The sequence below is a fragment of the Opisthocomus hoazin genome, chromosome 14 (assembly GCF_030867145.1).
Source record: "Opisthocomus hoazin isolate bOpiHoa1 chromosome 14, bOpiHoa1.hap1, whole genome shotgun sequence".
Classification (NCBI taxonomy): domain Eukaryota; kingdom Metazoa; phylum Chordata; class Aves; order Opisthocomiformes; family Opisthocomidae; genus Opisthocomus; species Opisthocomus hoazin.
The window spans coordinates 8618409-8643544 of NC_134427.1; the positions used below are offsets into that span (position 1 = coordinate 8618409).

Genomic DNA, 25136 nt, shown 5'->3' on the forward strand with positions numbered 1-25136 from the left:
TTCCCATTTATGGGCTAATTCTGTGGCCCTCTGACAGGTAAACTTACAGTTTAGGATTTCAAAGGGAGTTTTCCACACAAGGCGCAAAGAGCCTGTCCTTTAAATACAGCCACGGATGCTGTTTTACCCTGACTCTTCCCAGAGCATAAACCCAGAGGCAAAATGAGAAAAGACTATTCCAGAATTCATTGATAACCAAGGAGGCAGCAAAATGACGATGAGGTGACAAATTCAAGTTAACGTAGAACAACATCTGGGAATTCATTCGATGGGGTTTGAGTCCTTTTTTCCCTGACTGGCAGGACGGCCTCACCCTTACCCCGCTCTTCTTTTGGAAACGCATACGCAACCGGTGGTGCTTGAAACACAGGACTCGGTCCCCGGCTCCGTCTCAAGCTGGCGAGCACTCCCTCACGCAGCGGCTGCAGCCTAACTCATACATTTGGGGCTGTTTTCTTTTGAATCACAGAATCACAGAATGGTCAGGGCTGGAAGGGACCTCTTTGGGTCATCCAGTCCAACCCCCTGCCAAAGCAGGGTCACCCAGAGCAGGCTGCACAGGACCACATCCAGGCGGGTCTTGAATATCTCCAGAGAAGGAGACTCCACAGCCTCCCTGGGCAGCCTGTGCCAGGGCTCCGTCACCCTCAGAGGGAAGAAATTCTTCCTCATGTTCAGATGGAACTTCCTGTGCTTCAGTTTGTGCCCGTTGCCCCTTGTCCTGTCGCTGGGCACCACTGAAAAGAGTTTGGCCCCATCCTCCTGACACCCACCCTGCAGATATTTATAAGCATTTATTAGGTTCCCCTCTCAGCCTTCTCTTCTTCAGGCTAAACAAGCCCAGCTCCCTCAGCCTTTCCTCCTAGGACAGATGCTCCAGTCCCCTCACCATCCTCATAGCCCTCCGCTGGACTCTCTCCAGTAGCTCCTCATCTTTCTTCAATCCAGTGAACCTAGATTCCCATAGGACCGATAAATCACCTTTGGGCCACTCAAGCCCAGCAAACTGTCTGCAGCACCCGGCAGCTCCAACCCTTGGGCGCTTGTCCCACTCTCCCTACGTTCCACTGCTTCAGGCCATGCTGCTGAGGTAACTTCGCCCAACTGCCTCCAGCCCTCGCCCGCCCGAGCTGAGGCTAAAAACCCGGTTCACCACCTGAAAATCGAGCCCGCTGCCCCTCTGCTTGAGCCTCTTTGTTGGAAAAGTGAGTTTACAGGTTTATTAGCAATGAGAGCTGGCCGAAAGCTCTCCCTCTGTGAGAGCTCCCCGTCGGCAGGCGATCCGCCATGGCTAACGGCGGGATCACGGCCGCACTTGCTGTGGGGCCACCAACGGCCCCCGCCTGCGGCCTGAGGGCAGGGCAGACCCCGGCCCGCTCTGAGGGGCCGGGCCCCCTCTCAGGGCCAAGCCCACCGGGAGCCAGGGAGCGGCCCGTTCCCCTTCCACGGGAGCTCCCCCTCCGCCGCCGCGGGCGCGATGCACGAAGGGGACGAACGCGCATTCGCCGGCGCAGCCCCAGCGTTCGCTCCGCCCCGGCACGGCCCTGCCCGGCCCGCCGAGCCCCGCCCCGCCGAGCCCCGCCCCGGCCCACGCGACGCTGCCCCGCCCCGCCCCGCCCCGCCCCGCCCTGCCCCGCGCGGCGCTGCCCCGCCCTGCCCCACGGCGGCGCTGCCGGGCGGCGCGGAGCCTGCGCACTGCGCTCCCGCGCCCCCCTCCCGCCCGGCCGCCAGTCGCGCGTCCCGGCGCTGAAGATGGCGGAGGGCGGCGGCGGCGCGGCCCCTCACTCCTGCGCTTCCTCCTCCTCCTCCTCCTCCTTGAAGGGGCTGCGGGAGCAGATGGGTGAGAGCAGGCAGCGCGGCCCCGCGCCGGGGGAGGGGGGGGGATGTCCCGGCGGGGGCGGTCTGGGGACCCCCGCGCTCCGGCGGCCCAAGGGCACGGCCCCTCTGATGGGACCGGGTGCCCCCCCCACCCCCCCGGTCGCCTTCCCTCGGCGGGGCGGGGGGTGAGGAAGAAGCACCGGGAGCGGGATCTGGGCCCGCCGCCGGGCTTTGTGTCCGGCTGGCGGCGGCTGAGGGAGAGGCGGCCCTCCCGCCTCCCGGCCGGGCTGCCGGCCCCGCTCCCCGCCCGCCGGCCCAGACGGGCCCGTGAGGCTGCGGCGAGTCCTCCCCCCACACACACACTCGGGGCGTTAATTGCTGGCTGGGGCCCTCTCCAGCTTGTAGGCAGCAGCAGGGCCGGCTGCGGCGCCGCTTGGCGACGCGAATCGCCCGGTTTTCTCCGCTGCTCGGCGGTCGGAGCTCGCCGGTTGCGGTGTGTCCGGTGACTGCGGCGAGCCCCGGGCACGGACGGCAGGGACGGCCCTGCCGCGGTTGATTCCTCATCAGCGGTTGGATAATGCCTTAACTTCATCTTTTTCTTTATTTTCTGACTTTTTTTGAACTGGTGTCTGAAGAGGGCTGAAGAAACTCCGCTTCGGTTTTGTCCTCGAGTGCGTTTGTGCGCCTGTTGGTACTGCAGGTCCTGAATAACGCCCTGCTCTGAGACGGGCGTTGTGCTCGCATGGTGTGTGTTCCAGGCGTGATTTCATGGCACATCCCCACGTGTTGGCCTGGTGGGTGAGCCATTGAAAGGGTAAACAGTTTCTTATCCCAGACTAAAAAAAAAAGTTTTTAGTCTTTAGACTAAAGTTTTTAGTCTCTAGAAAGAGAATTGTGGTTTGATCTAAACTAGCTAACCTGGACTATGTACAAAAACTACTCTGACAGCCTCTTGTTTGATTGTTTTCAATATACCTGTGTAATTGCATAAAGAGGAGTGCTGGCAGACAGTCCTGAATGCGCAGCACTCAGCTGGCAGTCTTTCTTCTTCAGCGTGATATGTGTCAGAAATACTATTTAATTACTTTTTTTCTCTTTCAAAATTAAGATAATCTAGTGCTCCTGAAGGATGATTTGCCAAAAGATAGAGCTTCTCACCTGCACAGACCGTGTCTATTTGATCCTTATCCTCGCTGCTAGAACTGCTGAATTCGCTTTTGTGTGTTGGATGCTCATATACTGTGACTCCTAAGTTTTTCTAAAGCAGACGGCACTCATGTTTGCTGACAGCTGTCGTGACTTGGGTTTAGTCCCAAAACCGGAGGTGAAATGTTTCTTGAACCGGGCAGCTCCGTCTCCCTTTAGATATGCACATGTTCTGATATGCGTATCATGTTAAAAAAAAAAACAAACCAAACGAAAAACAGTCCTGGAAAGGCTAGACCTTGATTTTTTTCCCCTGAGGCGGGCAGAAGTCACTGAACCAGAATCTAAACTTCAGTTTACGTAGAATGTGCTTCTAGCAGTTGTGTGCTAGAAGGTGAACTGATTGCTAATGTGAATTGAAGTAATGCTGTCTGTGGGTGCACAGGCCACTGCAGATCTGCTCCTGACTTCTTGTCAGTAGCACTCCCTCGCTCTCTGGGGAAAGCAAATGATGTTTAGAAATCATCCTCTCGATCCAGTGGTTAACAGTGGAATTCGCAAGATAATTGCCGCTGTATTTGCTGCTGTTTGGAGCAGTCATGAGCAGCAAACGAGTCTGATACCACAGCTGTTTGGAGAAGATGTAGAGAAAAAAAAAAGGCAGCAGGAGGAACCTTGTTTGGTCCTGAGTTGCCATTCAGCAGGTTCGGAGAGGGGTGTAACTTTCTGCCTTTCTAAGCTCAGTTGGCTGCATGGGGAACTTCTCAGTTCCAAAATACTTACCGACTAGAATACTTGCACCCAGTTTCTGCTGGTCTGTTGACAATTGTGTACTTTGCTATCTTAAGCTATCTGGACAACGAACGTGTGCAAAACAAATACAGTGCCTTGCACCTTCAGTCATTTGCCAGTGAACTTCTGGTTGGGAATCTCACATTTGAAGGCAATAAATATGAATTTGCAGCACTTTGCTGATAAACCACGGCTCTTTCTGTTAGTCTGACTAGGCAGTGTACGTATGCCTTTTGTATAGTTACCTTTTGCATAGGTTCCTTTGTGGGGCTTTACAACAGGATAGTGCTGGATTCTTGTTCCCTGCCTCCGTTCTCCATTACCAGCCTCTTGATACTTGTTTGATCTGTGGCTGCTTGGTGCTTGTTAATTATTTTAGGCCTTGAAAGCGTAGAATCCCATGGTGCCACTTGTTGCTAACTTCTGTACCAATGTGGTAAGTTTAAAGAGAATCTTTTTCTCGCCAGTTCAAGCTAGTATTGAGGTAAGGAAAGGTACTTCAGCAGAGGGGTTGGGCTAGATGATCCATAGAGGTCCCTTTCAACCCCAACCATTCTGTGATTCTGTTTCTCTGATACTCTTTGAGTATCAACTATAATTAAGATTCTGCAGGCCAGATCATGCCTGCTGTGTCAGTTCTACAATTCCTTTGCAAGATTTTTCTGACCTTACACACCTGTCCAATCGTACTTCCCTTAGGCGGATGACAAAAAGCAGAATTTGCTACTACAGCTGGAAGGCAGTTAACATTTCTGTCAGTGATGCCTGAACATCACTTAAGAGTAGAAATGAATTGTGATTGTACACTGTGAAACAGCAATGCGTAAATGGCAGTTGCTTACTCCATTCTTGTGATCGATGCTTGCTGCTGTCATCCTTCAGGGATGAAGAGGATTTTTTGCTCCTGTTAACATCATAAGCACTGCTGAGCTTGTTAAGATTTGAGAAGAGGGGACTAGTCAGTTACTTGTGGTTTACCCAGTAAGTGAGATTTTTCTTGAATGGTATGGGTAATCAGAATAAAAATACGTGTAATTTGAGCTGTTGTAGCCTACATTTATTGTTTTATCTTCATTTTCACTGAAATACTGACGTCTCCTATCCTGTCTTTTGGAGTATCAGTGGTAGAGAATGTGTATTTGCTTTTGTCAGAGCTTGGCTGCGGTATTGCTAGGATTTCCACTAGTGCATTGAATCACTGTTGAGAAGGTTGTTCAAAACAGTACATTAAAATGCTGTACGTATATTTTCCTTTCCAAGACCTACATGAGCTTTTGGGAAACCTGTCTCAGGACATGGAACAAAAATAAAGTGCCTTTTTCAACAGATCTAGCTGCAGGCGTAATTCCCATGACCTGCATGGCCAAGCCCAGTTTGGTTGGAAGTTGTCTGATAAAACAACAGCTTCGTTCCATCTGATCAGTTGTTTCTCCCTGGATGAGTGACACTGTCTGTCTTGCCTGGAACACAGTTCCTGGTAATTTCTTTACCAAAATATATATACGTGTGTATATATATATACATAGAATTGGCATGAAAAGAAAGCTGGATGGATAGCTAGTAGTCAAACTCAAGCAAGTAGTCAGGAACATGTGCAGATTTCTCTGATCTCTAGGTAACAGCTATAAAATGTAACTTAGTACTTCCACAGGTGTTGGTATGAACTTGGGTTAGAGAACTCCTTGGCAGAGTCGTGGTCCCAAAGTCCCACACCAGAAGCTGGTAAGTCGAAATGATTTGGGATCCAGAAGTGTCCGTCAGTCAGGCAACCAATGAATTGACCTCTGCATCAAAGCTGCTCGCTGGAAGAGAGAAAGAATTTACATTTTTATTTGGATCTTTAACCACTTTTACAGAGTGGTTGTGAGTAGAGGTGGGCTTCAAAACTTGGAAACTATTCCTTTGTCAGGTTTTTGGTACCACGGATGTGCTACAGTAAAAGCATCTTCAGCATTCAGGTGTTGTCCTACTCGGTGGTGTTTGTACGAGTGACTTGTACATATTCCATCTGTGGAGCAAAGGTGGACCAGTGACCGGGGTATTCAGCTGGTGTTCATGAGGTCTGGCTTCAGTTTCTTGTTGGGTTAAACTCCAAATAACTTTGGAGAAGGCCTTTGAGGTTTTTCTGTGCTTCGTCTTTTGTCCCTCTGTGGAAGTGGTATTTACGCTGCTTTACAGAGTGCCAAGGTGATAAATGCGAAGACCTACACAGAAATTGGATTTCATGTAGATCCCAGTGGTGGGAGAGAACGTTCCCAAGTCAGGCTGAGAACTTAATGTAATTGTAATGGCTGTGAGCCTTGATTGCATTATCTTCTTGTTCATGGAAATGCAGTAGTACAGAGTAGGGATAATTTCATGCTGATTCATAAAGATGGATGCTGTGTATTAGGTGCTTAACATTTTGAAGATTACTTTCAGTTGTAAGTGGTTTATAAAAAAGGCTTTATTCTAATTTAAAACTTTAAATTCTTGAGATTGCTCCAGATGCGTTGAAGAAAGTTATCCTACTTGCTGTAAAGCAAAAAAAAAAATAAAAATCTCAAAACTATGTGTATATGCAGCATTTTTTTTTTTTATTTCTTATATGGAATGTTCCATTCTCTACATATTTCTTCTTTTGTCAAAGTTAGAAAATATAAGTTTGCATTCCATACTTCAGATGGAAGTATTAAACAAATAATGATTTGCAAGGATTGCAACTCTAGTGGTGAGAGCCCAGAGATACTGTGGCTTGTGCTGTCCCGAACTCTGCACAGCCATAAAGTGTGACTAGAGTGAAAGACTGCTGCTTCTTTATACACTTGTGGTTTTCAGAAGGAAAACAGACAGGAATATTTAAAGTACTGGTATGCTATTATTAATTCTTAGCTCTTAGAAGTGATAAGAGTTAAGTAGAAAAGCACTGGGTTACAATGAGACAAATGGAAGAAATGCTCTGGGTTAGTCATAATCATATGGGTATCAAATGCTGCTGTCTTTAAACTTGATTAAATAATTGGAGATGCTTGTAGTCCTGTTGTGAAAGGATACCCTGACAAATAAAATTCTGAGCATGCAGTTTTAATGACTTCTGTGATTATGACTTATCAGATGATTTGAGTTATTTTAAAAACAAACTGGGAACTTCACTTTCCTGGTCTGCCACAAGTAAATTAGTGCCGTTTAGCTTCCAGTTACGCAGCTTACAACCAGGTAATTCTTAATTGATGATACGCTTTGAATGTGTTTGCACATGCCTGTCCAATAATTAAAACTGCTCTAGGTGCTGGAGATTATCTTGTTAGGAGTGTGGGATTCATGGAAGAAAATCAAGCATTGCTCAAAGTGGTTTTGTTTGAAAGAGAAGCCTCGGCTGCCCTGCATAACGCCTCAGCCATCCACCCTGTGTGCCCGTGGTGTTCACAGTGTGCTTAAATGGACACAGGTGTATGCCTTTAAGGAAGGCTGGCCAGATTGCTGGACATTTGTTTTATTCTAAATTATTTTCATTTTTCGGTCAGTTTTGAACTTCTGCTTTCTAGGTGAAGGATCCACAGCTGAAGTTGCCTTTGAAGAGAACAGTTGCCACTAGCCGAGCTCAGAATACCTCTGTCTTTACTCGTGGTGGTTTTTGCCTTCGTAATTCACGGGGAACTTTTAGAACACTGTTTGATGAGTACTCAACTGTTAATTTACAGACGTCCTTTGCTGTTTAAATGCACTGACCTGAATCTTGGGAGGGAACAAAGATACTGTAGTGGCCCGTGAGTCGCTTTCTCTGGGCAATTGTTGTAAAGCTTCCAAATGTTAAAATTCCTCTCCCAAGTCTGAGAGGGATTGGCTACAAGAATATAAAAGTCCTGCAGATATCTTTAGAGAACATAATTTTACAGAACATGTTTATTCATTTGGAAGTTTGTACTTTGATTAGTTTTGCCAAGCAAATTTCTTAAAGGAACGTAATTTTGCCATACAGTGTTGATCAGTGATATGCAAGTTGTGGTCTGGATGTTCAGAACTGAGGATGGTTGTCTCCAGACCAGTTGGTGAGTGTCAGCTTACTCACTTTCAGATTTCTCTGAAAGACTTTCTGCCACTAGGTAATGAATGAAGCAAAAATTTGGTCTCTATTGCACATTTATCCTGCTTGGTTTTTTTACACCCAGTTGTTATTTTTCACTTCCCCATTCTTTAAGCTCTTTGGAGCAGGGACTGATTTGTGATTACTTTGCTGAGATCTTACATTACTTGTAGTGGAATGCCTCAGAGCCTTCCTTTTTTAAGTGGTTAGGTTAAGCATACAGTTTTATGAAAACTTGCAGTTTAATTCCTTTTTGCATTTTGCACCACTGTGTTCATGTTTATACAGTGGATTTGCTGCATTAAACACGCTGCAGACCTATCGGTGTCTTAGAGCGCTGTGCAGCTGTATGGAGTGATTTGATTTGGGTCTGGAGACTGGTCTCTTGGGGGCAAGTGCCAACACAGTCCCTCTTCTTCTGGAGCAGAGGCAGTGTTTGAATGAGCTCCAAAGTTGCCGTAAGAAATTCATCAAATGTAAAAGGCAAAGGCAGTAGTTTTCACTGCTATCATGTAATGGAGCTATTATCCTTCCATCTAAAGAAAGCTCAAAATGGTGTTTTCACAGCGTTTGTCTCAAGTTGGTTGTGACTTGTAGTGCTAGGCTGTGTTTTTTGCTGACATTGTTTGGGCTGGGTGTATTAAACAATAACCAGCCTACAAACAAGAGGACAAAAGCGTTTACAAGAACATGCTTCGAGCAAGCTAAAGAAACCAGACTGCTCAGGAAGGGGGGAAGTAGGGGACAGAAGTTAGCTGATTTCCAGTGTTAGGGGTAGAGCACTATAAAAGAAAGAAATAATGCAATGGGGAAAACAGGTGTGGAAGAGGAGAAGAGAGCAAAAGTTTGCTTAGAGGTTAGTTTTTGCAGTGGCTATGCAGGAGTGTGGACAGGAGTCAATGTAAGGCAGCCTTCAGGGCTGGAGGTGTAAAGCGGAGCTACCTGATTTGTGGCTGTCTAGGTTTTGCTGTCACGCAGGCTGGAACTAGGATGGGAACTAAACTGCTCAGTGTAGGTTAAAAGTGTGATTGCTCTGACGTCTGTTAAGCCAGTCCAGTGTGAGTGACAAAAAACGTTAGGTTTTTCCTCCCTAATGTACTTCAGGAGCCTGAAGTACTGCAAAGTGTTAGTAACGTGAGAAAATGATCTATCTGTACATCAGAGTGGCTACTAATAATCTTCCATTCTGTTTACCTTTTTCATCCTGTAGCTGTAAAACCTGTGTCTAATTCTGCCAGGTTTAGAGCGTTTAATCTGGATACTTCTATATGTAAGCATTTGAGTTACGTCACATAACTACTACATTTCACAGTGAATCCACTTGAAGTGATGTAAGGGCATCTTTATTATATAAACTGCTTTCATTTTGTCCAACGTGTTAGGATATTTTAGAATTTCTGCTATGCGGAAACTGGTAAATACTGATTTCTGTTACACTCGGAAAGGTTCACGAGGGACTTTTATTCATAGTTTATTGCATCAGCATTACAATGAGTGTCTAATACGTCTTTAAAAGAAATTGCTCAAGGTGGATGAAAGCAATTTCTGTTTGTTTTGCAGCTGGTGAGAAGAGTTTGTAGTTGTCTGTGGCTGTGTCTTGTTAAGACTGTGCTTCAGCACAGCGAAGAAACGACAGCACTGCATGGCTGTTTGCTGAAGAACCCAAGTGGGGCTCTGAGGCTTGTCTGCTTTGCATAGGAAGCATCAGCTCTAAAGAGAGGTTGCTGAGCAGATAAGCTTGGTAAGCACGATGCAATAAACAGATTAATAACTAATGCTAGGTAGAGCAGGGAGATGATCTGAGTTGCATTAAAGCTTGCAAAGAGTTGGAATATGTGAATTGAAGAAGTGTTCCCTTTGGAGGATCTTTTTGTGCAGATCATGGTATTGTGTGGAGAGATTGGTGAGTGTGTTCTTTAAAACAGAAGGGTGACAAGTGGATCATTCAGAATGCAAAGCCTTTTCACCTTCCTTTGGGAAGGTGAGGGGGAGCAGTGGGGAAGAAGAGAGTGGCAAAGGGGACAGTGAAGGCAGCAAAAAGCCAATGAGTGAGTGAGAGCAGAGTATCTGCTGTGGTTCAGTTTCCTTTCTTTCAAGTGGTGATTAATAACATACCTGACAAGTAAAGAACCCCAAACTGTGAAGCTGGATGTCTTTTCCAGAGGAGGGGGTGGATTTGGCTTGTCAGCCCTGTACACAGTACAGGCAGTGCTTGTGACTGGCCTTATGATAGCTTCTGCAAGAGCTGGTGACATCCATTTGTCCTCTTTAAGCATTGTGCTGGCAGTTGCTTTTCCTGTTAAGTAGAGAGAAGCATAACTCTTTGCTAAGCAGTGTGAGCAAGGTTACAGTGACAGAATGCGAGTGACAGCAGGAATAGGTAAGACTCCATGGGAAATACATTCACAGTATGTATCACTAGCATTTGGACTAAGGATGGTGCTTGCCTGGTGTGGCTGTTGCACAGTGGTATAGCATCTCTGACTGCAGAAAGTTTTTGCAGATGGCTGCTGATTCTTTAAGGACAAATTTTGATTCCTTGCTCTGTGCTTGTATTACATTCAAGTTTGGTTTAGATTATGTGCTTCCCCCAGGGAAAAGTATACAGAGATCAACGCACGAGTTAACTACCAACCTTCCTGGTGCCTCTCTGATCATGCTTCAGGCTGACTGAACACGGTAACATCTCTTTGAGGTTGCTTTAGCCATATCTTTGTAGGCTTCCTTAGAAGAAGTAAGTAGTGTTTTGTTTATGACGTGCCACGCTTCTTTTTGTTTCTAATTCTTAATCTGAGTGTGGATGTTTTAAGGATGAGTAAAAGCTTACATGCTTGCAAATATGTCTCAAATACTTATTTGTGGAGCTGCTAATTCGTAGACTACAAGGAAATGCTAGCGTCAAGAGTTTTCTAGTGGGAGTGAGACTTCTGATGAACTGAAGAAACCATCCTAAACTGCCTTGAACATTGGGAAGAAAACCAGATTGTTGTATAGAATTAGCTGCAGAATGGGCTTAAGGGGAAGAAAGCACAAAAAGGTAATAAAATAGGTATCTCATGCAGGGAATAAATATTGAATGGAAGTGTGCAAGTAGCATCTGGAATAAGGATAAGACAACAGGAAGCTCTTCTGGCCTGCTGAAGCTGAGAGACGGCGTGCACTGCTTTCCGGAGATCTGTGTGCTTCCCAGCTGGTGGCTGCCCAGACAAAACAGGAGAACCATCTGCCTTCCAGCTGGTCCGTCAGAAGGTGCCTACTGGGAGGCTCACGTGTTTGATTGTGGAGCCTGTCAGTCCTTGCAGCCCAGAAGATGGGATGTGAGGATCAGTGGGGAAAGACAGAGAAGGGGGAAAGCAGGGGAAAGAGGAATGCACAGAGAGAGGGCTCCTCTGGATTACGTCCTTCTTCTGGTGTCCTTCAAACAAAGAGTAGTGGTGTAACACTGATACCTGCTTTTTAGAGCATCTAATGTATGATCTTGGATCTTGTCTTAACCTGTGTTCATTAGTGAGTGGAAGTGAGCTTAAAAGACTGTGCACGGAAATCTCAAACTTAAATGCTGACTTCCCTTGTCTTCCCTGAAAGCATGTACAAAAATTATTAAAATGTAAAAGGATCTGAACGGTGTTACTGAAAAGGATGACTGTTTGCTAGACAAACTGTAGCTGCCTATAGTGGCGCAAGACAAAAATGGCACCTTGCAGATTTGACACAGCTATAAAATCAGAGATATTTTGCAGGGAAGTTCACTTTTGGTTTATGGATTGCTTAATGGCTTCTTGTCTGCTTTAAACTTCTGTGAAAACACTGAGATTCACAACAATGCTTCACATTCAGGAGACCTCTTCACTTTTGTTTCAGAGGCTTAGTCTGTGATGTTTTAGTTTGTTTTTATTTTGCATAATGAGTCACTAAATCCTAAGAATCAGAAGGATTTCTGTGAGTGTCAGCTGTTCTGCTGTCCTTTCTGGTTCAGCATGGGAAGGGAAGAGCAAGTGGGGCAGCATCCAGCCGGGTCACAGATACTGAGAGAGGCGATGGGACGGAAGCCCTAAACCTCGCTAGGTAAAGGCACGGAGCCAGCTCAGTCCCTAATGAGGTTTACTAAGAACAGCAACTGTGTGAGTCCTCAGACAGTCTTGGCAGGGGCCAAGGGTATTAACTCAGTGCAAGGATTGAAATAGAAATAAAGTTGTTTTATTTTAGCACCGGTCTCTTCAGGGCACATTGGAAGCTGGTCGGCGAAGGGAAGCCCCGTCCCGCTGAGTGGAAGGGAGGCACCGCCGTACCTGTGGGGTAGCGTGATGGTGAGCCGGAGGGCGGAAAGGGAGAGTCGGCTTTATCTGGCACGTTGCCTCCTGTGGCAGCCGGTTCCTGGTGCTTCTGTTGGCTTGGTTTAGCCGTGATACGCTTGGCCAGACACATAGTGCTAAACGGTGACGAGGGTGCAGAAGGCAAGCTGCTTCCCAAATTACCTAACCATTCTGTGTTCCAAATAGCCCTATTTTATTATGCATGAATGCAAATATTATTATTGGCCACATGTGTGGCTTGTACTTTTTTTTTTGTTAATTTTAGTTGAAGTATTTAATGGTAGGCTGCTGTAAAATAACCACACACATTATGCTGATCACAACTTATAGTTGTGAAAGCCTTTAGTGACTACTGTGGGAGAGGAAGCTCAGAATAGAAATGAGATTGTTTGCCTCTAAGAGATTTTTTTTCTTCTCCAGGAAGTTTGCTGAATATATCTGTGAAGGCACCCCCAGTAATACAGCACGTGACACAGGTTGTTGTGAAATGTTTGTTAACTGGTTTCCTGTTCTGGGGTATCCTGATTAATTACAGAAGTATTAGGCTTATTTTGCAGAGATAGTTAGATTTTGTGGAAAATTCATTTCAGTGAAGCTTTGCTCCATAGCAGACTGCTACATTCATTATGGAAAATGAGGCAAAGAAGTTACAGGCATATGTGCCAAAGAATATTTAAATGTATTGAAAATTAAGGTTTGTCATCATATTAAAGCAAAATAAAATCTGTATTTTTTTAAAGGTTGCAGACCACAACAGTATGCAGTTCATTTTCTCTTACTGTAGTAGAATGTGGATTTTGAAAACCACAGTTGCATACTGTAAATTTACCATAAAATTGACAAGGACTGTAAAACCTGCCTGTTGACCTGAGACTTTGTGAACAACATCTTGGGGCTGCATCTAGTGTGACGGCTGTTCCCTTCTAGTAGTCTTTTGTTCAAATCCTCAGTTCACTTTTAATTCTAACTTTCTGTTAGTTAAATGGATTGCTTCTGTGTAACACAAAGGTGCACTCCTGGTGCCTTTAAATCTGCTGTTTTGAAATTTATAAGCACCTTGTTTCTGTGCAAATAATGAAGCATTGAAGCAATGAACATAAATATTTCAACTGATATAAAAAATACTTTGGCTAAGTATTTCTAGACTTTTTTCACTTCTGTGTCCTTTGCAAGCTGTACTGTTTCTGTAACCCACTTTCCTGTTCTGTAGAACCTCAAGTAATTTTTTGCAGCCTGAATTCAGATGAACTAATTGCTTTGCAGATATGACACATTTTTTTAAATGAGTGGGTTCTAATAATTAACATTATTCAAGTGTTTATTTTTTTCAAATGAAGAAATACGTAATCCTCTACGTCCATTATGACTGGTTTGTTCAGCAAGATTTCTATTAGTGAAATGCTTCTGCAAGTAAAATAAGGTGAATATTGTACCTGTGTGAATTGTAGCTTCCTTCTTACTATAACTTTGTTACAGAAATTTTGATGCTTAAAGTTTCTGAGCATTGAGGCAAAATTCCAGTGTTGTCCTTAACTAAACCCTGTGTAGGGGCAGGGTGAATTTATTCGGTGGGGCTCATTTTCCAGCTGGGCTGGGCTGAATCTGCTCAGTCTGCCTGTGCACCTCCTGTCTCTCTTCCCTCGCTGATGGACACTGAAGATGCAATTGGCCTTCTGCATCTGTCTTAGCTTCAAATGGTATTTGAAGACGCTTATGGTCTTTCAGCCTTTGTGATCTACAGAGGTGTCATTGGATATAAATGCCCTGGCGGTATATTTTTACTCTTAGAAAAACCTACAGTAGGCTGGTTTTCCTCAGGCTGTTCTCACATCTAATTGTGCTGAGAATATATAATTTTGTTTTTCATCACTTGGTGAATATTTGGGCTAGATTCCCACCCATATGGCGTGCAACAGTGTACAAAATCAGCTTTTTGACTGACTGTTGGTCTACATAGTGAAGTTACAGTGAGCCCTTTTTTAGCTGTTCTCTTTGCCAATTGGTAATCTTACCGTGTCACAGTATATCTGGTCTCTGATTTGTTTGAAAAGAGCCTCCGAGATGTATGGGATGGAACTGAGGAAGGCGTTTGTTTGGTGCTGCAATGAAAAATTAATTCAAGAAATGGCAACAGCTGCGGGTGACAATTTAGAGTTGCTGAATAAGTATTGTAATCGGCATTTATCACTGGCATCACATGGGATTAAACACTTTGTGGTGATTGTTCTTGGGTGCAGCCTTTGGGAGGGTTATTACCATGACACAACTAGTTGTCATGGCAATGCATGGAGGAGAGGAAGACTCTTCCTTCCTCCTTTGCATTCTGCACTACTCTGTTAAGGGGAAGCCTGACATCACTGGCAAAGCTGTCGCCTTTTTTTAAATGTAACACCAAATTCTGCTATTAGTCCTTCACATTACGGTTGAAATCATGGCACGGTACGCGTTACTTTTGTGGATTGCCTTTTCTGTTTAAAACGGACATCGACTACTGCTTTCCTGTGTTTGGTTGATTGCGTGGCATGCTCTTTTGCTTCCCCCGAAGCTGGGCTTTTCTGTAAGAACCAGGCTGATCTCCCCGTGTCTGTCAGCCAAGGTGAGAACAAAGTGTCACTGCTGTAAGGACGCTCCTGTTCAAAGCTGTGCAGGAAGATGGGGTAATGCTGTCTTACAGGTTGCCCTGCCTGCTTTCCCTGTAACGCTTCACCTTCACACTCTAAAAGGTGATGAGTTAAAGTGAAAGTTGCTATGAAAATAAACGAAATCTGTGGAAAGTGAGACAGTAGATTAGCCTCCCTGACTTCTTAATGGGTTTCATTATTTAGCGAAATTAACATTGGTAGCATTTCATTTCTGTATGATTAACTGGGAGTCATAGCGCTGCAATTCACTGTACTCACCTTGGTGAAACTCGAATGATAATGGGTCTTTGCACAAATGCCCAAATTACTGTTTTGGAGTCTAATTTATATTTTTTTTTAAGATCTAGTTTTAGAAGTACGTTGTAAGCATTCCTTAATGGTTTACTTTATGCAGCTAATCCACTTTCTGTTTCACGTCATGAAATAATGAAAGGGTTTCATAAACCTTTCCCTGCCTGGGTCTCATCAGAGTATGATTCTACCAGTGCTCATTGACTGTTACATATATGTGTTCAACCCACAAATAAATACACATGCGGTAGCAAAGAGTTTTCATTATTAAGTGTAAGTCACTCATAACTTTGCTAAATACTGTTTTTCTTCTTAGAAAAGTTATTAAATAAGTTTGATTTTTTTAGAACTCTATAATCCTTTGCTACACATTTTAAAATACAAGGTTTGTAACTGTTGTTTTTACAAAGAAAAGCTGTGCGAAGTCTGAAGTATCATGTGACAAGTTTTTTCATCTTACATGTTGAGCAGTCCTGAGTTGTTAAATAGAAGGATCTGCAACCTCAAATAGAATTTTATATATTTATTTGGTTGTAGAGCTTTTCTTAATATGGAGTGATTCTTTCTCACAGTTGCTGCAGCCCAAGCCATAGCAGAAGAAAGAAGAAGCCAAAGTGGTGTTAGCCCTGTTGCCATCCAGACCTCAGTAAATATAAAGACAGCAACTAAACCAGGTATAATTGTTGGTCGTTGTTCTTAATGAAGTACTGGGTTCACAAGGGAGAGTTAGTAGGGAATGAAATAAAGCGTCTTTTAAAAAGAAATCTGATACTCGCTCTTCAGGAGGCATCAGAGCATAAAGCACCTGGTAGATGGTTTGTAGACTCATTGAAGGTCTGGTTTCGATCACAGACTTTTGCTCTTGACTCACTCAGAGTTCAGTTGGTGAAGTTGTCTATCTTTTCAGCGGGGCGTAACAACAAAGATAAATTATTTTTTTTGTACTCTGGTCAGGTTACCGGTTCACTTCTTGCTGAAATTCAAGTCTTTGTACTGCAAAGACTTAAGCAGTCTTGGTTCTGCTTAGCCTGCAAACTAGCTATCCTACAGCGCTTTGAATTTGTCATGACGGGTGAACTGTCTGTTCTTAGATTGAGTTTTCCTAGGTTCCTGTAATTCTTGATCATAGGAATTAATATGTACAAGAATGAGGATCAGAGCTGAATTTGGAATAAGGGTATGTTCTCACGTATCTGACTTCTGCTCAGGCTTTCTTTTGGCTGTGTGCATTGGGCCTTTTAGTACAGTGTCTCCTTTCTGCTGCACCTATTAAAGATAGTGGGTTGGTGGTTGTGAGGGAATGGAAAGGGGGAAAAGGAGAGTATTCACCTTTCTGTGAATTTTTCAGATGACATCTTTAATTCTGTACAGAGTGTGCAGTGCGTTGGTGTCATGTGTATCGGGAAGTTCCATTATTCTTTTGACTTTTTAATCCAAATTTGAAAGTTCAAAATGACTGATGATTATGTGTCTTCAATTTTTCTTTTGACAGTGATAGATGGTTCCACTCTAAGAACAGAAGAAAGACAAAGACTGGCCAGGGAGCGTAGAGAAGAGCGGGAAAAGCAACATGGTATTTTCATGTTTCATTCAAAATATAATGTCCTAAAATGTTCCTGATAAGGGAATAACTTACTCTCTTATTCCTTGTTCAGTCACTTTTTTCAGCTTGCTGGGGACAAGAGACAAGGTCTGCTCTTGGTCTTGCATCAGTGACTGTCTGTGAACCTGAATGGGGAAGTAATAGATTTGAGAGGAAAATATTCCAGAGATTTTTAGCTTCTTGAAGCTATGTCACTTCTGACCTTCTGTTTCTTAGTGACCACCAAGCAAATTTAGCCAATTTCTTATTGAAAACCTCAATAAAACCACTTCTGAAATGGTAACTTATAGCTTAGAACTTCTTCCTGCAGCCCTGAAGGTAGAGGTTTGGGGAGCACTGATTCAGAGAAAAGCAAAGAAGATTTGGGTAGTTGAATGAATTGATTGCCTTGAACACTGCTTCCCTTGTTCCCTAGCACACTGAAACAACTCCTGGATTGAAGCGTCAGCAGGATACGCTTTATCTTAGCAAAGAATCTGAGGCCTAGAGAAGAACATATAACTCTTGCCCAGCTTTATGCTGTTTGTGACGTGAATCAGTGTGTGATGTGCAGCAGGAGATGAAAGGGTCACCATATGCCCTGCAGTCATGGTTCTCGGTCTCCCAGCTTGTGGAGTGGTGTCTCTCTGGCCTGTATGTTTGTTTCTTAGCATAAAAGCAAAACTGCACCGGAATGGGAACGGCTGTGTTATCCTAACATGCAGAGAGGCTAGGACTAGGACACATATAAATTCAGAAGTATTGTGGGGCCTGATGTAGATACTGCGTGTGCATTGCTGGTATAATGATCTGGTCTCTTAGTTCATTTCATCTGTGTAGCCACAGAAAATACTTCCACTGTGTATTCAACCACTAGCTTTTTGTCACAGGGCTTGAAGCTTCCTGTTAAACTGCGCGCAGCTGTTCCTAGGTGGAGGCTGCAGAGAATAGTGACGTGACTATTTTGAACTCAGACGTAATAACTGTGGGATTTTCCCATCCTGTCACTTAGTGCTTTAAATCTTTTCATTACATCTTGTTCTAAAAAAAAAATAAAATTGCAACATAGAAAATTCTGCCCTTTGATAGTCACCTTACTGCTTACTTGTAAAGACTTCATAGTTATGATGATATACGAAAAGTATATGCTTAACATAGGGTATATGCATATCCTGACATTCCTGTCTAGGCAGTGAAGTCTAATAGCAGGAAAAGCTCTAATTCCTGCTCACCCTGGGGACAGAATTAAACACCTCTGTCGTCGTGTGCAGTGTCATCCAGCACTGCAAGCTAATCCAGCACCGCAAGCTAATCTTGCTGTATGTTTTGGCTTTAAGCAGTGGTAAGTTTGCTTGGTAGCATCTTGCCTGTAAGTCGCATTGTAATATCAATTAATAGTTAAGTTTGAATTTAATTTTTTCTAAAAATTTACAGCTGCCAAAGAGACGCAAATCCTTGAAAAGGAGAGAAAAGCAAAACTCCAGTATGAAAAACAGTTAGAAGAAAGGCAGAGAAAGCTAAAAGAACAGAAGCAGAAAGAGGAACAACGGAGGGCAGCAGTAGAAGAAAAGAGAAAACAAAAAATAGAGGAGGAAAAGGTACTACATGTCAAAGTTCTATAGTTTTAAAGAAACGCCCGCATTGTTTTCCCACATTACCGTGCTCTGAAGTGGTGTGAAATGGAAAGTTACGGAAATGGTGAAGGTATTCGATGTAATTATTTCCACATCTGTACAGTGGGCAAAGTCGACAGATGTCCTCCTTGCCCGTCCCAGGCCTAGCTTTAACTGTCCCTGAGGCACTCAGGACTTTAAGAGCTGTGGTTGCTGTGTAGCCATTTTTCACATGAGCAAAAACCCCACCCCATATTCCTAGATTGCTAGATTCTTTTTGGTGCACTTTGTGCATTCTGTTTGTAAATCAGCCTGGGTGACAGGTCTTAGACTTTCCTTAGTTCTGTATCTTGCTTCCTGGGAGCCCCAGTGTGGCCTAAGAGGCTCACATTCTTTTAGTTCTTCTGAATTTCAGTTTGTTGCTGTATGTTGTACCACTGATAATGTTATCTGCGTAGTTACCATTTTCTGCTTTGAGCTGTGTATTGACTGTTCTTACTTGACTCTTTGCTTTGACTGCACCTGGATGAGCAGAGCAGTATTTGAGTTCCAGAGTTCGTGGCAAGATTGATAGAAGCTGAAAGTAGAAACAAATATATGCAGTTGTGCCATCCCCTTTGAAGAGTAGGTCTACTAGTGATTAAATGTGACACAGGTTCTGAAAGGTTAGATTTTCCAGGGTGTCAGCAGTAAAAGCATGACACGCACGTGTGCTTGCATAGGCTGGCTGTAAGAGCTTGCTGTGGGCCATTGATGAAGAACCTCTAAGCCTGGCTGGCTGTTTCCTTGGAGTCCAGCCGTTGTTACGTTGTTCTAGCAATACATCTTTTTTGCCCTTTTTGACTGGCAAGTATGCTACACTGGTGTTTGGTTATCTCTAATCAGCTTCTGGGTGTGTTCAGACTGATATTCCATTTGAACTTCATGGAATAGTTTACATTGCTGAAGAACAAGCAGAAATGTTTGGGTGGGCCTTGACTGCAGTCCGGCACAGTATCATCTCTTTAGGCAACTACTTTAAGCAAAAAGCACCCATTATTCTTCAAGAAGTGTTGCCCCCAAGCCTATAGTACATTTAATCACATAATTTTGAGGATGGTGGATACGTGTTAAGTGGCCACTGAAGTGACTAAGCAAGTAAGACAAGGACTAGCTGAGAATGTTTGGTTGTTGTTAACCTTGTCTTTTACTTGCTCCCTGGGCATAGATGACTTTGTACGTAGAGAGTTGCACAAGAAGAATCCAGCAGGTGGGAAAATAAGCATACACTTGACCTGTAAACCTTGCTTTCAACCGGAAAGTGAAAACAGATCTTAACTTTTATACTTCAACATTAGAAAATAATCACTTTTAAAGAAGCTAAGCTATCTTAGGGCAATATTTGCCAGCAAGCTATAGAATCATGGAATGGATTGGGTTGGAAGGGACCTTATAGATGATCTAGTTCCAGCTCCCCTGCCATGGCAGGGACACCTGCCACTACAAAAGGTTGCTCAAAGCCCCATCCAGCCCGCTTTCGAATGCTTCCAGGGAGGGAGGACATCTACAGCTTCTCTGAGTAACCTGTTTCAGTACCTCAGCACCCTCATAGTAAAGAATTTATTTTTTATAGCTAGTCTAAATCTCCCCTCTTTCAGTTTAAAGTCATTACCCCGTGTACTATCACTACAGGCCCTTGCAAAAAGTCCCTCTCCAGCTTTGTTGCTGGCCCCCTTCAGGTACTGGAAGGCTGCTGTAAGGTCTTCCCGCAGCCTTCTCTTCTCCAGGCTGAACAGCCCTAACTCTCTCATCCTTTCCTTGTAGTAGAGGTACGCCATTCCTCTGATCATTTTTGTGGCCTCCTCTGGACCCGCTCCAACAGGCCCATGTCTTTCCTGTGCTGAGGGCTCCAGATCTGGATGCAGGACTCCTGGGGAAGTCTCACCAGAGCGGAGCAGAGGGGCAGAATCCCCTCCCTCACCCTGCTGGCCACACTGCTGGGGATGCAACCCAGGGCACGGTTGGCCTGCTGGGCTGTGATCGCACATTCCTGGGTCATGTAGAGCTTCTCATCAATCTGCACCCCCAAGTCCTTCTCCTCAGGGCTGCTCTCAACCCATTCTGCACCCAGCCTGTATTTGTGCTTGGGATTGCCCTGACCCAGGTGCAGGACCTTGCACTTGGCATTGTTGAACTTCATGAGGTTCACTTGGGCCCACTTCTCATCTATATCACCTACACTTAGATATTCAGTAGATATAAGTGCATCAAAAAATAGATAGTGTCCAACATTCTTGTTTTGTACTTCAGCCAAGTCTGATTTAGTTAATCACCTTCCTTAGATAAAATAGAAAAAGATGCACAATAGCAAATACTGTGGAAAAATAAGTGGTGCTCTGCCTAAGAGAGTCTTGGAGACAACTAGCCATGGCAAGGGTTGAGATGCCTGTCTTCACAGTTACTCCGTTATTCTGTACTGCTATGGAACTTACTATGTTGATGTGTTGAGCTGATTGAACTATTTTTCTGTTGTTTATAAAGTGAAGTCTATGTCTTTAACTGTGACTTTGAAGAATTACCGCACTGCAGATACCTCCATGGAAATACCATCTGCAGATTACGTAATGTCTGGGTACTTTGGCACCGTAGGTAAACTCTAGTTCAGGTTTCTTTAACAGAGGAGAAGCTAAGCTTTATGTTTCAAACAAAGCCTTTTATTTTTATCTTTTGTCAGTGAATGGTGTCCTTCCTCCCTTCCTTCCAAGTTTACTTTGTCTATTACACACTGCAAGTGTTTTAGTTTGTGTTGTGAAACGGTGTTGAAAGAAGGTGAAGGTCGTGTGTCCTCAAGAGGGAGAAATGTTAGGATAATGAGTCCCCTTGGCATCTTACTGCAATGTATCAGCAGTAAATACTGCTTCAGAAGATCACTTGGGATATGACTACTCCAGAAGAGAGATCTGTTGTTGACACATGTGTGGAAACCTGGCTGATTGTGGAGAAGAAACAGTCTAGCATGGTTACAGTTCATCTTTATGCACAAGAGCCAAAATTCCCCCATTAGCAGTTAGTAGTCCTGGAGACTAACGAGAAAGCTTCTTTCAGTCCCCTTTGTCCTGTCAGCAGTTGAGGTCTGGTTTGCCTTCATGTCTTGCTCTTTCTGGTTTCGTTGCTACCTCTGTTAATGCCAATATCTGTTAAGACTTGGTCCAGTGTTAGTATAGTTCTCTGAAAATACAAAACCCCTTATACCTGGTATTTTGTAATGGAGAATTTTTACCACCTTCTAGAAATAACTTCAGCACATAAATGGTTTAAAGGGTAAGCAATTGTTTTTACTTAGTTTGGGGTTCATTCCTGTTCAGAAAATAAGTAGTGCTGTTTACTGAATATGAAATCTGTTTGGTGGAAATTTACTTAAAATTTTATTTTAAGTAAAGAGTGGAAGAGATTATCTGTGCTTTAGCTCAACCTAATCATGTTTGCAATGTTTTTAAACCATTAATTGCCCTTAACATTCTTGGCATGATAGTTCTTGTATCAAAAGCTTGTCATCAGGCAGTGCAGGTAAAACAGATTTTAAATCATACTGGGGAAAAAAAAATATCTCTATTTTGTGTTCTGGCATAGCTGTGCTTTCTAGTTACACAGCTTCATAGAGATGTTGTTTGGTGATAGGAGCGATATGAAGCAGTTATGCATCGTACCTTGGAACGGAATCAGCGACTGGAAACTCGACAAAAGAGATGGTCATGGGGAGGGTCTGTAACTCCAGATTCAGAGAGCAAAACAGGTAAGTGGCACCTTTTTTAGCATGGTTAAAACAACAGAATGTTATGTGTGCACACTGGCACTTGCAGCAGGGTTCATAGGGACCTGGGCATCTTGTCCTATCTTGGAACTTACAACAGATGTACGGGTAGCTCTTGGGGGAGGATTCATATCTGTACTTGCCCTGAAATGCTGCTCAGACTTAGAGCTGTTTTTGACTTTGGAAAGAGCTAGGGAGAAGCCACATGGGAAATGCAACACCTGGCAGCATTGCATTGTCAGCCTCCAACCATCAGATGAGGGGAGATGTAATGTATAATGTGAAAATCATTGAGTCCTTCAGATGCAGTACGTGTAATGGTGGGCCAAGACTGATGATAAGCAGAACAAAAATACCCAAGTTGTACTGTAATATTCCATTTAAAATGTTTTAAACACGTCCTTAGAGTTACAGAATGCTAGCTATTTGAATGACCAGTAATGGGTAAGGAGATACATTATGCAGTGTCCGAGCTTCTCGGAGAATAGGTTCTGTTCTAGATTAGGTCATGATTGTAATGCTCTTTAATTTGAGCTCAGATTGTTTCCTGTTTCACACAACTAACTGTTTCTGCTTGTAAACATTCTGAAATCAGACCAACAAATCAAGATTGCCATGGAAGGGGTCCTTTCATGCACTAGCTAACTGGAAGACTCCACCAGGAAGGAACTTAACATAAGTTATTTTCCATGAATAAAAGAAAACAAAATTGCTTCAGTTCAGCCTGTCTTCTAAATTGGTGGAATTATACTGAGTGTGTTTTAGTAGTGTTTTCTTCTGTCAGCTTGAGTATTGACTTCTAAGTGTTTATTTATATCATATTTGAAAGTGCTTTGATGTAAATTACCATTATGATATCCAGCTTCCCCATTTTTTGGTTAACTTGCATTGTTTGTTATTTGACCTTGTGACTTAGCTTACAAACCTTCTTCTTCTACAGAACAACAGACCACAGATGAAGGTAGAACTGGTGGTATTGATTTCTATAATGTTCTCTTTCTGTTGTTTTACGCTCACTACTAACCTTTTAAACTTGAGTTCTTGTTTCTCTGAAACTAAGCAAAACCATCTTCTTAGAGACCTTTTCCTGGATCTTGGCCAGCTGTGCAACAAATGTGATCCCTAAGTAGAAAGCAGTCCCCTACGTTTTTAACTGTCCCTCCCAGCTAATTAAACTACAGCTTAAGTCATGGCATCCTGAGGGAGTTTTCAGGGAAAGGATATGTGCATCTGGGTTTTTAAAGGTGGCTGGACACAGCATGGGGGAGGAGAAGATAAATTCTAAGTGGTGTGTATTTGGATAGAAATTAGTTTAGTAGTCTAAGCTTTTTTTTAAGGGCAGTTTCAGACTCTCTAATTGTTTTTTATTTTGCAAAAAGTATATGGTAGGGCTTGGTTTGTTTTCTTTTTGCTTTGTTTTAGCAGCAGGTGAAGTAACATTTGCAAAATCAAATGATATTTTGCTGAAACCTTGTGAAAGAGAATGGGTCCTTTGTGCAGTTTGGTATGTTTTCAGTGGAGGGTTTTGCAAAATCAGATCTGTCCAATTATCTAAACACAATTCTATATATGAAATGTGTTTTCACTGGATTTCTGGCACTTGCCAGTGCGCAGACTGAGCCATTCGTAGAAACAATTTGGATCACTGATACATTTGTCAAGGCTAGATGTTTAATAAGCAAAATTATTTCTTGTAGCTAGTTGAAGATGATAGCTCTCAGCTGAGACCCAGCTAAATCTGAATTCTGAAAATCTGTGCATGCTCCCAGCATTACTAATTCAATACAGCTGTCTCATAATGCTGACAATATGAGACTTGAAAATGCAATGAAAGTCTGACTGAGTATGATTTAACTACTGTGGCTTATTCTGGCAACACAGCAGAAGCATGTGTATTTTATTTAACCTCTCTCTTCCCTTTCTCTGCACAGCATGAATCTCTAATTTTCTTCAAAAAAATGTGTTCCTTGGTTACATATATAAATCTAATTACTGTGTTTCACATTACCAAATGCCATTTAACCTTGAAACTAGGAAATCACATTTGCCTGACACGTTTAGGAAAGCACTATTTTTTTTTTTTCTCCTCCATTCTTTTCTACCTTATCGAATTTTAAAGCTAAATCTTATAACAAACATAATCTCCTTAGCTCTCCTAATTTATGCGAGGAAATGAGTCTTGTCTGTCCTTTGGATCGTGGAGGACGATCTTCAGTGCTGTTGAAACACATGAAAAACAAAGTGCTTTCTGACAAACGTGCTGCTGATGTAAAAATAGGCACTTAAGCTGTACCTTATGCATCATAAAGTAAGAACAGAAGGAGCAGATATGTTCAGCTACAGTAGATCAACTTGGATAACTTGGCACCAATCTTGAAAAAATTGACTGTGGAGATAAACAGATAATGCAGTGTTCAACTAAGACACTTATGCATCCACACTGTTTTAAGTTTGTGTTTGGTTTTGTGTTGAGATTTCAAGTGTACCACTGTCTTACTTGGGCTGGATAGTGTGGAATCGTGATTGAATTCACACTTCTTGTATTTATTAGCATTTCAGGATCATTTTTAGCTTTTTATCTTTCTAGGAGCTCCTCGCTTAGTTGTTACTTAAATTCTGCTCAATCCATGTAGGATGCCTAAGTCCAGCAGGCTTTCTGAAAAAATCCTTTTTTGGTCCCTTTCACCTTACGTTAGTATAATTGCTGGAAAGACAACAATGACTTTTTTAAACTCTGAAAAATGACTCCATACGAGCTCTGCTACATTACATCATTGTGGCTGAGTAGTACACCTTCTCTAACAGCACGTGTAGACCAAGTTTCAGTACAATATTATTTTTCCACCATCAGATTCTGTGGCAGATTCGGGATTAAAGCCTCCATTTTTTAAAATAAAAACCATTGGAGGAACTGATTTCAAATATGCTTTATATTAACGCTAGGACTAAAGGCTTTCTGGTCTTTTGTATTTCTGTGAAAAAAAATATAGTCAGACATGTTCTCCCATGAACTGGCTGTGCCAACAGCAATATTTAGGAGCATTGGCTGGTAAAGCAGCATTTGTGGGTGATAAAGGTAGTGTGCT

General features: G+C 43.2%; 1 protein-coding gene across 2 annotated transcripts in view; it reads left to right on the forward strand.

Annotated features, from left to right (window-relative positions):
* Nucleotides 1-1714: 1714 nt before the first annotated feature.
* The window catches only part of MAP7D3 (MAP7 domain containing 3), a 45292-nt gene continuing 21870 nt past the window's right edge, over nucleotides 1715-25136 (forward strand). The window contains exons 1-6 of one of the 2 annotated variants that reach the window (XM_075435831.1): nucleotides 1715-1840; nucleotides 15638-15739; nucleotides 16558-16638; nucleotides 18082-18245; nucleotides 21918-22032; nucleotides 22991-23023. In XM_075435831.1, the coding sequence (XP_075291946.1) occupies nucleotides 1753-1840; nucleotides 15638-15739; nucleotides 16558-16638; nucleotides 18082-18245; nucleotides 21918-22032; nucleotides 22991-23023 (583 nt within the window). In that variant the 5' untranslated portion in view covers nucleotides 1715-1752. Of the gene's footprint in view, nucleotides 1841-15637; nucleotides 15740-16554; nucleotides 16639-18081; nucleotides 18246-21917; nucleotides 22033-22990; nucleotides 23024-25136 lie in introns of those variants that run through there. The other variant, XM_075435832.1, reaches the window with a different exon arrangement.